General features: G+C 48.3%; 1 protein-coding gene across 1 annotated transcript in view; it reads right to left on the bottom strand.

Annotated features, from left to right (window-relative positions):
• The window catches only part of ZFR (zinc finger RNA binding protein), a 72,596-nt gene extending 59,455 nt beyond the window's left edge, over positions 1-13,141 (bottom strand). The window contains exons 1-2 of the mRNA XM_038744429.1: positions 13,022-13,141; positions 10,783-10,882 (exon numbers count right to left, since the gene is read on the bottom strand). Coding sequence (XP_038600357.1) covers positions 10,783-10,882; positions 13,022-13,058 — 137 coding nt within the window. The 5' untranslated portion in view covers positions 13,059-13,141. The remainder of the gene's footprint in view (positions 1-10,782; positions 10,883-13,021) is intronic.
• Between the last annotated feature and the right edge of the window lie 581 nt (positions 13,142-13,722).

Genomic DNA, 13,722 nt, shown 5'->3' with positions numbered 1-13,722 from the left:
CACATGCATACACTCTCTCTCTCCCTCCCTCCCACCTCCTTCCGATTGTATTATTTCCCTAGATTGGATTTAAATGAATAACTGAATGTTGGCATGAGCCTGGCCCTACAGAGTTAGAAACAACATGTGACTAAGTCGTTCTGTTAAAGAAGCTAGGCATCCATGGACTTTTCAATCATTAGCCTTTTCTAACAAATTCCTTCCTAACAAATCCCCAAGCCTAACATTTGTTTGCAGAATAGTGTCAAAACTAGGATGGCCAAATTTAACTAAACCTGGGACCTACCTAAGTTTATCATCATAAGCGCAAGAGTTTTACAAGCAGAAAGACGAGGAGGGAGGGAAGAGGAGTGAGGCGTTCCACATGTTTAAAACCCTCCTAAAAATTACAACTCCTCCAAGAGGCCTTCCCTAAGTCATTTCCCCTACCTGCCCTCCCCTTTATGTTTAGGCACTTGGCTGTGTACCCCTTAAGCAGTCAGTATTTGGACATTTACTCGTCCTCTCTTATTTCCCCTAACCAACCGCAATTTATTTTAATGCCCGTCTTCCCCCTGTAGACTGTACACTCCTTGTGAGCAGGGATCGCATCTAGCAATTCCATTATATAGTACTTTCTCAGACACTCTACACTCAGTAAGTGCTCAGTAAATACCACTGATTGATGGGAGAGAGGAGAGGGCCACAGCAGGGGCGTGCCTCCGTACTTATCTCTCTAGAACAAGTTGCTTCTGCTCCCCAAGTTCAGATTTTACAGGGTGGAGTATTTGCATTCAAGAGTTCAGATTTTTTAAAATTGCCAAAACATCACTGTTTCACCTTTAAAATGAGGAGTGGTCAGCACCTGGTTCCCGAGAAAAGGAGTGAGGAGACAAAGCAGTCCCGCAGGGCTTCTTGTCATGGGTGAGAGGTTTTTGGCTGGGCACTTCTGCAGGGGGCTGCAAAATGTGTACATTCTTCAAAAACCCCACCGCTAATATCAAAGCAGTTGCAAAGCTTCAGAGCCAGTGTGGCCAACACTGCCTCAGGGTCCTGAATTCATCATACTGTACTCTGCCAAGCGCTCAGTACAGTGCTCTGCACATAGTAAACACTCAATAAATACCATTGATTGATAAAGCAGCGTCCAGGCAAGAACAGATATACTTGAGGCAGAGATTTAGGACTCTCTACATATCTACAATGTGATGTATGGTGTCTCTACAATTCTTCTATTTAGTGGCATTTATAAGTGCTTAGTACAGTGTTTTGCGCACAGTAAGCACTCAAGAAGTACAACTGAATGAATTTATGGGCACAAGAAACGTAAATCTACTGACTTTTTTTATCAAGAGGACAGATTTTAAAAAAGACATTAGCATCTGATAAATAAAACATGCTGTGATTAATGGCAGCCAATGACACTGGACTTGCTATTAACAGAAATTTTTTTCCCCCGAAAATGGTTTTCAAGAGCATCACTTTGAAAGGTTCTTATGAACACTTTTCTGTTTACATGTGCCAAAGAATATGAAAACTCCACCCCTGTCTGAAACTTGAGGAACCAACTCCAAAACTTGTCTCTATTTGCTGCTGAACTGTACTTTCCAAGCAGCTACTACAGTGCTCTGAACACGGTAAGTGCTCAATAAATACGACTGAATGAATGAACTGACTGGGGTTAGTTCCAAAACTAATACCGCTGAAATATTTTTCACGGCTCCAATGAACAAAAACTAGAACAGAATAGGATTAAATGGCTTAACTCTATTATACAGAAATTCCTTGTTGGTAAACAGTTGCTGCCTTCCTTCCAGAGATGGTTTAATTTCAGCATTGGACAATAAGAATCAGGTACATCTTCCTTCTGTACATATTTATGTACATGTATTTTTGTACGTACAAATACATACATCCCTCTAAATTGCAAGCTCACTATGGGCAGTGAATGTATCTAATTCTGTTGTATTGTACTCTCCCAAGTGCTCAGTACAGTGCTCTGCACATAGTAAGCACTCAAATACCATTGATCGACAACATTGTTAAATACTTTCAGGATCCTTCAGGATTAAAACTTTCTAGAAACAAGGATGTCCACTGTATTCTGTACGAGACAGGCAAATGATAGCAAGATTTGAAAATCCTTCTTTTGGCCAACTCAAGTTATACTTTCAACTCATTTTTTTAAACTACACTTATACAAACCATGTAATTTCTCCCTTGGGATACAACACGATCTAGGATCTGATCTTTTTCCCATAGGCAATCTCTAATATTAATGGTATTTATAGGCATGCAAATGGAGAACATTCTTAGACATAAGCTGGAATACTAAAAATACATTATTAATACACTGCTTCAAAAATGAAACCTTCTGATGAAAAAATGTAATTAAAATTCTCCCTATGAAACTGAATGGGGGTAGAGAACAATTCACACCATCCCAAAAGTAGAAGGAAGGTCTCATAAGAAGCAGCATGGCCTAGTGGATAGAGTACGAGCTTGGGAGTCAGAAGGTCATGGGTTCTAATCCTGGCTCCGCCAACTGCCTGCTGTGTGGCCATGGGCAAGTCACTTCACTGTGCCTCAGTTCCCTCATCTGTAAAATGGGGATTGCGACTGTGAAAGAAGCAGAGAGCGCGAGTGGGGCAGAAAGAAATAGAGAAGGGAGGGGGGTCGGAAGAAAAAGACAGTGAAGGGGACAAAAAGAAACAGAGCGGGAAGGGGGTAGGGAGTCCATGTTGGACAAGGACTGCGTCCAATTCAATTTGCTTGTAACCGCACCAGTGCTTCGTACAGCGTCTAGCACATAGTAAGCGCTTAAATACCAACCATAATTATTATTATAATGTTTTCTGAAACTGGCCTTCGGATGGGCCAGAGTAGCACCTAAGGGCAGTGAAGAGGTAGATTCTCAGGTTAAAGTCATTACATCACCTATTTCCAGCCAACTCCCCCACCCCGATCCATTAATTGATCAATGGTATTTAATGAGTGCTTACTGTACTAAGTGCATGGGAGAGTACAATATAACAGAGTTGGTAGACTCATTCCCTACCCATGAGGAGCTTACAGTCTAGAGGGGGAAGACAGACATTAAAATAAGTTATGGATAGGTACCTAAGTACTGACGGTGAAGTGAATAAAGGGTACAAATCCAAGTGCAAAGGCGAGGCAGAAGGGGAAATGGAGGCTTAGTTGGGAAGGCCTCTTGAAGGAAATGTGCTTTTAATAAGGCTTTGAGGGAGGGGAGAATGACCACCTGTCAGGTATGAAGCGGGAGGGACTTCCAGGCTAGAGGCAGGACACGGGAGAGAAGTCAGTGGAGAGATAGAACAGACTTAGGTCCAATGAGTAGGCTGGTGTTAGGGGAGCCAAGTGAACGTGCTGGGTTGTACTAGGAAATCAGCAAGGTAAGACAGGAGGGAACAAAGTGATTGTTTTAAAGCCAATGGTAAGTACCTTTGTTTGACAAAGATGTGGATGGGCAAGAACTGGAGATTCCTGGAGTGGGCAGACATGGACTGAACGGTTTTTTTTAGAAAAATGATTCGGACAGCAGAGTGAAGTATGGGTTGGAGTGAGGAGAGACAGGAGGCAGGGAAGTCAACAAGGGGGCACATGCCATAGCTAGGGTGGGATACGCTAAGTACTCGGAGCAGCGCGACAGCCGTTTGGATGGAGAGGACTGGGTAGATTTGAGCAGTGTCGTGAAGATAGAACGGTGGGTTTGGTGACAGACTGAATATGTGGGTTGAGTGAGAGATGAATCAAGGATGGGGACAAGGATGATATACAGGCTTGTGAGACAGCGAGGATGGTGGTGCTGTCCAGTGACGGGAAAGTCGTCTGCCCTTCGAAATTGTCTGCTTCCAGTTTCTCTTTACCACATGCTTCACTCAGCTGCCTGGATCAACTTCTTAAAATGTTATTTTGCCCACCTCTTGCCACTCCTCTCTGAAACTCTCATCCTCCTAATGATCCACGGTTCTCTGACGAAACTCCAGGTTATCACCTTCATTCCTCTCAAACTGCTAAATTCACCGCTACCTCTCCCTCCACCAACCTCTTGCCCTTCCCCTTCAGCAATCCCCACCTTCAAAGCCCCTCGGAAATTACATCTCCTCTAGGCCTTCCCCAATGTATTTCTAATCTCCCCAGCTTATCTTTCCCACCAGCAATTTCTCACCACCTAAGCACTCAAGTACTTACAATCCCTCTGTGTAACAAATCCATATTTTACAAGCTCTATTACTTCCCCCTACCTGTAATTTACGTTAGTCCATCTCCCCTGATAGACTGTAAGCTACTCAAGGGGTGGGCCCAAGTCTATTTCTACTGTACTCTCCCAAGTGCTCAGTACTTAGAGATTGTTTTTACCTCTCCTTCATAATCCCCTAGTAACTAGCACCTTGCTCCACTTACAGTAAGTACTCAGTACTGGTGTTGATGGGGATGCTGCAGCAGTTCTAAGGCCCACGAAGCTACCCCTGCCTTGCTTTTGTGGCAGGCACAAGAATGGGCAGCAAAACTAGAAGTCATTACATGTTGCCTCTTTGTCCAGCAAGGGCTAGACCGAAACTGCCACCCAGGGCTCAATGGAGTGTTGTTAATCGAGAAGTAAAACGGGCTCCTCAGGACCTCCAAGTAGCTGCACTCCATTTCCAACTCTCTTGCTACGATGCCTCATGGAAGTGGCAGAGAGAACAGAGGGCACCGACGGATGGTTGGGTCCTTGGCCCCAACCCACCTCCCCCGCAAAAAACTTCTGGTTTTGGGGGCCTCCAAGAGCCCCCCGGACAAGTTAAATTCTGGTGAACCATGCCAATGACTCGGGTAAATGGGTCTCTCCCAACTTTCTACAATGCAGGATGCAGTGAATCCAAAGTTGATTTAAGGTCCTGCTCTGGTATTACTTTTGGAGTTCAACAATCCCTCAATATTTGCGGCAGACTATAGAAACCCTGGCGAAGCAGGTGAAATCACAAATCCCAGCTATACTCAGCAGCAGTGGCAATCGTCATTGCATTTGCTGAGCATTTGCACTGTGCTAAGTGCTGGGGAAAAGACAACTGGATCAGACGTATTCCATCCCACATGTAGCTCAGAGTCTACGTGGAAAGGAGAGTGGGTATTTCATCTCCCTTTTACAGATGAAGAAACTGAGGTACACCAACGTGACTTGCTCAAGGTCACAGTAGGCAAATGGCACAGCCAGGATTAGAGGTCCTTTGACTCACAGGTCCACGATCTTTCCACTAGACCACACTGCTTTAAAAACATTAAAAGACAGAGACAGCAGGGGCTAGGGTGAGGGGATGCTAGGGACAGGGCTGGAGTTCCCTTCAAGGCAGTCGGCATGGGTACAACCGACCACTAACAGAAAAAAGCACAAATAAAAAATTAGTGAGTGCCATGGGATTACGGAACACTAAAAAAGCAGTGTGATGTTTTCAGAAGTCTTCAGAAAAATTCCATCCGTGAAAAAAAAATCACAAAACACTGAATGGTTTCAGCAAGCCACACCTGACTGCTTTCTGAGAATTTTTCACTCTATGACAAGCCAAAAAAATTTTAGTGCCTATTTCTCTTACCCTCACTTTTACTGGTGGTAAAACTCTAAGGTGATAAAGTCCACTGAAGTTTATTTTTGGCACAACAATTTCATACATAGTCATCAACAAATGTTCCTTGGGTCTTAAAGATACTCCTGTGGCAAGACTAGTGAAAAATGCCACAGGACCTTGGATTCTCATATCAATTCTTTAGAAGTTTAAAAAATATTCATAAATGTTCAAAATCCCATTTTTGAACATCTAACTGTACTCCCTAGACCCTTGGGAGGAAAGGAGGAGGATGGGGAGATTGAGATAAGGAAATACTTTAGATAATTCCACTGGGGAGAAGGGAGGGATAGAAAGTGTCTGCTCTCAGACCAGCAAGAGATTCAGGTGCCTTTCTTCTTCCCTCTGCTGGCACAGCGTGTTTTTCCAGTGGCAGGGGTGATAGCCAAGGGCGAGGAGCGGAGAAACAGACCTGAATGGGATTTTACCATCGTCATTATTGTTAATAATCATATTTACTGAGCACTTACGGTGTGCAAAGCATTGTACTAAGCACCTGGGAGAGTACAACATCAAACACATTCCCGGCCTACAACGAGCTCACAGTCTAGCGGATGAGATTATAAATGCCTGACTGTGGTCAGATGCAACAGATAGGTGACTTCAAGAAATAAATAAATTTAGCCAGTGTGTTTTTCTAGTGGCAAGGGTGATAGCCAAGGGCGAGGAGGGGAGAAACAGACCTGAATGGGATTTTACCATCGTCATTATTGTTAATAATCATATTTACTGAGCACTTACGGTGTGCAAAGCATTGTACTAAGCACCTGGGAGAGTACAACATCAAACACATTCCCAGCCTACAACGAGCTCACAGTCTAGCGGATGAGATTATAAATGCCTGACTGTGGTCAGATGCAACAGATAGGTGACTTCAAGAAATAAATAAATTTAGCCAGTGTGTTTTTCCAGTGGCAAGGGTGATAGCCAAGGGCGAGGAGGGGAGAAACAGACCTGAATGGGATTTTATCATCATCATTATTGTTAATAATCATATTTATTAAGCACTTACTGTGTGCAAAGCATTGTACTAAGCACCAGGGAGAGTACAACATCAAACACATTCCCGGCCCACAACGAGCTCACAGGCTAGAGGATGAGATTATAAATGCCTGGCCGTGGTCAGATGCAACGGATAGGTGACTTCAAGAGCCAAATAAATTTAGCCAGGCCTGACTTACAAATTTCAAGCTTGCATCCTAGCAGGACTAGAGTTTGCAGTTCCATAACACAATTACATTTAAATACCCTAGCCTCTCTGAAATTTGGCATTATTAGTCCACTGCTCCGCACTGCACTCAGTAGGATGGCGCTTACTGCGTGCAGAGCACTGTACTGGGCGCTTGGGAAGTACAAGTTGGCAACAAATAGCGAATGAGTGAGCGTCCCCCAACCCCCCTGACTTTGGGGGTCGGGTGGAGGGGAAGTGGGGGCGAGGAGGCAGGGAAAGAGTTGGGAGGGCCCGGCCAGCCTGGCCTCCCTCCCTGTCTACATGTTTTGTCACCTGTCTACATGTTTTGTTTTGTTGTCTGTCTCCCCCATCTAGACTGTGAGCCTGTTGTTGGGGAGGGACAGTCTCTATCTGTTGCGCTTAGTCCAGTGCTCTGCACCCAGTAAGCGCTCAACCAATACGACTGAATGAATGTTTGTAAACATTTATTACTCTATTTTACTTGAACATATTTTTTACTCTATTTTGTTAATGATGTGCCTATAGCTGTGATTCTATTTATTCTGATGGTTTTGAGACCCGTCTACAAGTTTTGTTTTGTTGTCTGTCTCCCCCTTCTAGACTGGGGGCCCGTTATTGGGTAGGGACCGTCTCTGTTGCCGACTTGTACTTCCCAAGTGCTTAGTCCAGTGCTCTGCACCCAGTAAGCGCTCAATCAATACGACTGAATGAATGTTTATACAGATTTATTACTCTATTTTACTTGTACATATTTACTACTCTATTTTGTTACTAATGTGCATATAGCTGTAATTCTATTTATTCTGATGGTTTTGACACCTGTCTACACGTTTTGTTTTGTTGTCCGTCTCCTCCTAGACTGCGAGCCCGTTACTGGGTAGGGACCGTCTCTATCTGTTGCCGACTTGTCCTCTCACAAGCGCTTAGTGCAGTGCTCTGCACACGGTCAGTGTTCAATTAGTACGACTGAATGAATGATGCGCATATAGCTATAATTCTATTTGTTCTGACGATTTTGACACCTGTCTACATGTTTTATTTTGTTGTCTGTCTCCCCCTTCTAGACTGTGAGCCCGCTGTTGGGGAGGAACCATCTCTACGTGTTGCTGACTTGTACTTCCCAGCTCTTAGTCCAGTGCTCTGCACCCAGCGCTTAATCAAGACGATGGAAAGAATGAATAACGATGTACATATAGCTATAATTCTATTTATTCTGATGGTTTTGACACCTGTTTACATGTTTGGTTTTGTTGTCTGTCTCCCCTTCTAGACTGTGAGCCTGTTACTGGGTAGGGACCGTCTCTATATGTTACCGACTTGTACTTCCCAAGCGCTCAGTCCGGTGCTCTGCACCCAGTCAGCGCTTAATCAATATGATGGAAAGAATGAATAACGATGTGCATATAGCTATAATTCTATTTATTCTGATGGTTCTGACACCTGTTTACACGTTTGGTTTTGTTGTCTGTCTCCCCTTCTAGACTGTGAGCCTGTTACTGGGTAGGGATCATCTCTTGTATGTTGCCAACTTGTACTTCGCAAGCGCTCAGTCCAGTGCTCTGCACCCAGTCAGCGCTCAATCAATACGATTGAACGAATGAATAATGATGTGCATAAAGCTATAATTCTATTTGTTCTGACTGTTTTGACGCCTGTCTACGCGTTTTATTTTGTTGTCTGTCTCCCCCTTCTACTGGGTAGGGACGGTATCTCTCTGTTGCCGACTTGAACTTCCCAAGCGCTTAGTCCAGTATTCTGCACACAGTCGGCACTCAATCAATATGACTGAACAAATGAATAACGATGTGCATATAGCTATAATGCTATTTGTTCTGACGATTTTGACACCTGTCTACACGTTTTATTTTGTTGTCTGTCTCCCCCTTTCATTCATTCACAGTCGTATTGAGCGCTTACTGTGTGCAGAGTACTTTACAACTACTACTACTACTACTACTGATGGCATTTGTTAATCGCTTACTATGTGCAAATACACACCTTGATACAAGGTGATCAAGTTGTCCCACGTGGGGCTCACAATCTTAATCCCCATTTTACAGATGAGGTAACTGAGGCTCAGAGAATCAATCAATCGTATTTCTTGAGCGCTGTGTGCAGAGCACTGTACTAAGCGCTTGGGAAGTACAAGTTGGCAACATATAGAGATGGTCCCTACCCAACAGTGGGCTCACAGTCTAGAAGGGAGGATTGCTAGGAGCTAGGAAACACATGCAATAGAAGGTCTTAGAAAGATGATCTCGTTCTCGCCTGTCCCGCTGTCGACCCCGGCCCATGTCCTCCCCCTGGCCTGGAACGCCCTCCCTCTGCCCATCCGCCAAGCTAGCTCTCTTCCTCCCTTCAAGTCCCTGCTGAGAGCTCACCTCCTCCAAGAGGCCTTCCCAGACTGAGCCCCTTCCTTCCTCTCCCCCTCGTCTCCCTCTCCATCCCCCCGTCTTACCTCCTTCCCTTCCCCACAGCACCTGTATATACGTATATATGTTTGTACATATTTATTACTCTATTTATTTTACTTGTACATACCTATTCTATTTATTTTATTTTGTTAATATGTTTGGTTTTGTTCTCTGTCTCCCCCTTCTAGACTGTGAGCCCACTGTTGGGGAGGGACTGTCTCTATATGTTGCCAACTTGCACTTCCCAAGCGCTTAGTACAGTGCTCTGCACATAGTAAGTGCTCAATAAATACGATTGATTGATTGATAGAAGTTGTTAAGTGACTTGCCCAAGGTCATACAGCAGACATGTGGCAGTCAGGATTCGAACCCATGACCTCTGACTTCCAGTGCTCTTTCCCGCTGTTGGGTAGGGACTGTCTCTACGTGTTGCCGACTTGTACTTCCCAAGCGCTTAGTACAGTGCTCTGCACACAGTAAGCGCTCAATAAATACGATTGATTGATTGATTGACTGATTTCCACAGAGCCACGCCGCTTCTCTAGGTGCTTGGAAAGCACAGTTGGGCAACGTATAGAGGCGGTCGCTACGCAGCAACAGGCTCACAGTCTAGAAGTCCCGCCTCTACCCGTTACCGACTTGTCCTTCCCCAGCGCTTCGCCCAGTGCTGTGCACCCAGTCATCCATAGGACTGGATAATAATAATAATGGCACTTATTAAGCGCTTACTATGTGCAAAGCACTGTTCTAAGCGCTGGGGAGGTTACAAGGTGATCAGGTTGTCCCACGGGGGGCTCACAGTCTTAGTCCCCATTTTACAGATGAGGGAGAATAACAATAATAATAATAATGTTGGCATTTGTTAAGCGCTTACTATCATCATCATCAATCGTACTTATTGAGCGCTTACTATGTGCAGAGCACTGTACTAAGCGCTTGGGAAGTACAAATTGGCAACATATAGAGACAGTCCCTACCCAACAGTGGGCTCACAGTCTAAAAGACTTCCTAAAAGACAGTCTAAAAGACTCGCTTACTATGTGCAAAGCACTATTCTAAGCGCTGGGGGGGGGGGATACAAAGTGATCAGGTTGTCCCATGCGGGGTTCACAGTCTTAATCCCCATTTTACAGATGAGGGAACTGAGGGCCCGGAGAAGTGACTTGCCCACAGTCACACGGCTGACAAGCGGCGGAGCCGGAATTCGAACCCACGACCTCTGGCTCCCAAGCCCGGGCTCTTTCCACTGAGCCACGCTGCTTCTCCAAGCAGACTTGGTGAGTGACGGGATGAGTGAGGGGGCGAGGCGGGCCGCCTCTACGCGCTGCCACCTTGTACTCCCCGAGCGCTTAGTACAGTGTAAGCAGGACTGAATGAATGAATGCAGGAGGCCATTTTAATTCGCGGGCCTAGGGAAGTGGAGGGGGGGTGGGTGGGGGGGGGATCCCGCCTCCGGCCCGCGGGGCTCACGGCGAGGAGGAGGAGGAGGAGGAGGAGGAAAACGGGGAGGAGGGGGAGGAGGAGGAAGAGGAGGAGGAGGAGGAGGAGGAGGAGGAGGGGAAGGCGCCGTTACCTATACTGGGCCGCAGCCGCCGCCGCCGCCGCCCCGCTGTGGGTGAATCCAAAGTAGTTGCCGGTCGCCATTTTGGCATCTTCCCCCAGCCGGCTGGGCACTGCGGAGGACGCCGACACACACACACACACACACACACACAGAGACACACACAGAGACACACAGACACACACAACACAACGTGAGAAACGCGGCACTCGCGGGTCCTGGGTTCCAATCCCGCCTCCCCCACGGCCGGGTGGGACCCTCACTGCGAGACGGGGGTGAAGACTGGGCCCCCCACGTGGACCCCCCTCAGCGCTCACAACAGCGCTGGGCGCCTACTGAGCGCCTCCCCAAAACCATCGTTATTGTTATTTCCGCCCCCCCCCCCCCCATTCACTTCTCCGGGCCTCAGTTTCCTCACCTAGAAAATGGGGAGGAAGGCTGGGGGCCCCACGGGGGACAACCTCATCACTTTGCATCTACCCAGCGTCAACCTCATCACTTTGTATCCTCCCCGGCGCTTACAACAGTGCTGGGCACCTAATAAACGCCTCCCCAAAACCATCGTTATTGTTATTTCCGCCATCCCCTTCGCTTCTCCGGGCCTCAGTTCCCTCACCTAGAAAATGGGGAGGAAGACTGGGGGCCCCACGGGGGGCCACCTCATCACTTTGTACCTACCCAGCGCTTTCCCGGGGACAACCTCATCACTCTGTACCCTCCCTGGCGCTTAGAACAGTCCTGGGCACCTAATAAACGCCCCACAAAAACCACCGTTATTGTTATTTCCGCCCCCCATCACTTCTCTGGGCCTCAGATCCCTCACCTAGAAAATGGGGATGAAGACTGTGAGCCCCACGGGGGGAGAGCGGACAACCTCACCACCTTGTATCCCCCCTCAGCGCTTAGAACAGTGCTGGGCACCTACTAAACGCCTCACAAAAAACCACCGTTATTGTTATTTCCGCCCCCCATCACTTCTCTGGGCCTCAGCTCCCTCACCTAAAAAATGGGGATGAAGACTGGGAGCCCCACGGGGGGGGGGGGCAACCTCACCACCCTGTATCCCCCCTCAGCGCTTAGAACAGTGCTGGGCACCTACTAAACGCCTCACAAAAACCATCGTTATTGTTATTTCCTCCCCCCTTCAGTTCTCTGGGCCTCAGCTCCCTCACCTAGAAAATGGGGAAGAAGACTGGGAGCCCCACGGGGGCCAACCTCACCACCCTGTATCCTCTCTAGCGCTTAGAACAGTGCTGGGCACCTACTAAGCGCCTCACAAAAACCATCGTTATTGTTATTTCCTCCCCCCTTCAGTTCTCTGGGCCTCAGCTCCCTCACCTAGAAAATGGGGCTGAAGACTGGGAGCCCCACGGGGGCCAACCTCACCACCCTGTATCCTCCCTAGCGCTTAGAACAGTGCTGGGCACATACTAAGCGCCTCACAAAAACCATCGTTATTGTTATTTCCGCCCCCCATCACTTCTCTGGGCCTCAGCTCCCTCACCTAGAAAATGGGGCTGAAGACTGGGAGCCCCACAGGGGCCAACCTCACCACCTTGTACCCCCCTCCCCAGCGCTTAGAACAGTGCTGGGCACCTACTAAGCGCCTCACAAAAACCATCGTTATTATTTCCGCCCTCCCCCCTTCACTTCTCTAGGCCTCAGCTCCCTCACCTAGAAAATGGGGCTGAAGACTGGGAGCCCCACGGGGGGCAACCTCACCACCTTGTATCCCCCCCTAGCGCTTAGAACAGTGCTGGGCACATACTAGGCGCCTCACAAAAACGACCGTTATTGTTATTCCCGCCCCCCCCCCCTTCACTCCTCTAGGCCTCAGCTCCCTCACCTAGAAAATGAAGCCTGCGGGCCCCACGGGGGCCAACCTCACCACCTTGCACCCCCCCCCCCCAGCGCTTAGAACAGTGCTGGGCACATACTAAGCGCCTCCCAAATATCGTCCATCCATACTGACTGGGCGCTGTGTGCTGGGCACTGTACTGAGCGCTTGGGAGAGGCCAAGCCGGCGACAGTTAGGGCCGGTCCTTACCCAACAACGGCCTCGCAGGCTGCAAGGGGGCGGGGGCAATTGGTCATTTATTCGTACTGACTGAGCGCTTAGTGGGTGCGCAGCACTGTACTAAGCGCCGGGGAGGGACAAGGGGGCAACAGATTCCCCCACAACGGACTCCTAGAATAGAAAATGATCATTATTTTCGTGAGAGGCCTACCCCCCCACCGCCTCAAGACTCACCATAGGTGAAGGAAACTACAGGGCATATGGGAATCATGGGCTCGGGCTGCCGCGGCTCCCGCTGCTCAGCTGTGAAGTCCGGGCCGGGCCGCGACGCCTCCCCGCCTCTGGCCGCCTGCTCCTCGGCGGAGAACACAGCCGCCGCTGCCGCCCTCGGCCGCACTGCGCAGGCGCCCCAGCGCCCGGGGCACCCTGGGACTTGTAGTTTCCCCCGCCGCCTGAACGCAGCCGCCACCGACCTCGTCCGCACTACGCAGGCGCACCGCCCCGGGGCACCCTGGGACTTGTAGTTCTCCCCCCCCCGCCTGCGGCCGCCTGCTCACCGGCGGAGGACACACGTCCGCACTGCGCAGGCGCCTCCGCCCCGGTGCACCCTGGGACTTGTAGTTCTCCGCGGCGGCCGGCTCACCGACGGAATACACGCGTCCGCACTGCGCAGGCGCCCCCGCCCCGGGGCACCCTGGGACTTGTGGTTTTCCCCCCGCCCTAGAATCATTCAGTCATCATCATCATCATCATCATCATCATCATCATCATCATCATCATCATCATCATCATCATCATCATCATCATCATCATCATCATCATCATCATCATCATCATCATCATCATCATCATCATCATCAATCATTCGTATTTATTGAGCGCTTACTGTGTGCAGAGCACTGTACTAAGCGCTTGGGAAGTACAAATTGGCAACA

This window comes from Tachyglossus aculeatus, chromosome 3 (genome assembly GCF_015852505.1).
Source record: "Tachyglossus aculeatus isolate mTacAcu1 chromosome 3, mTacAcu1.pri, whole genome shotgun sequence".
In the NCBI taxonomy this organism is placed as follows: Eukaryota; Metazoa; Chordata; class Mammalia; order Monotremata; family Tachyglossidae; genus Tachyglossus; species Tachyglossus aculeatus.
This window is presented reverse-complemented; position numbering and strand designations above follow the sequence as displayed.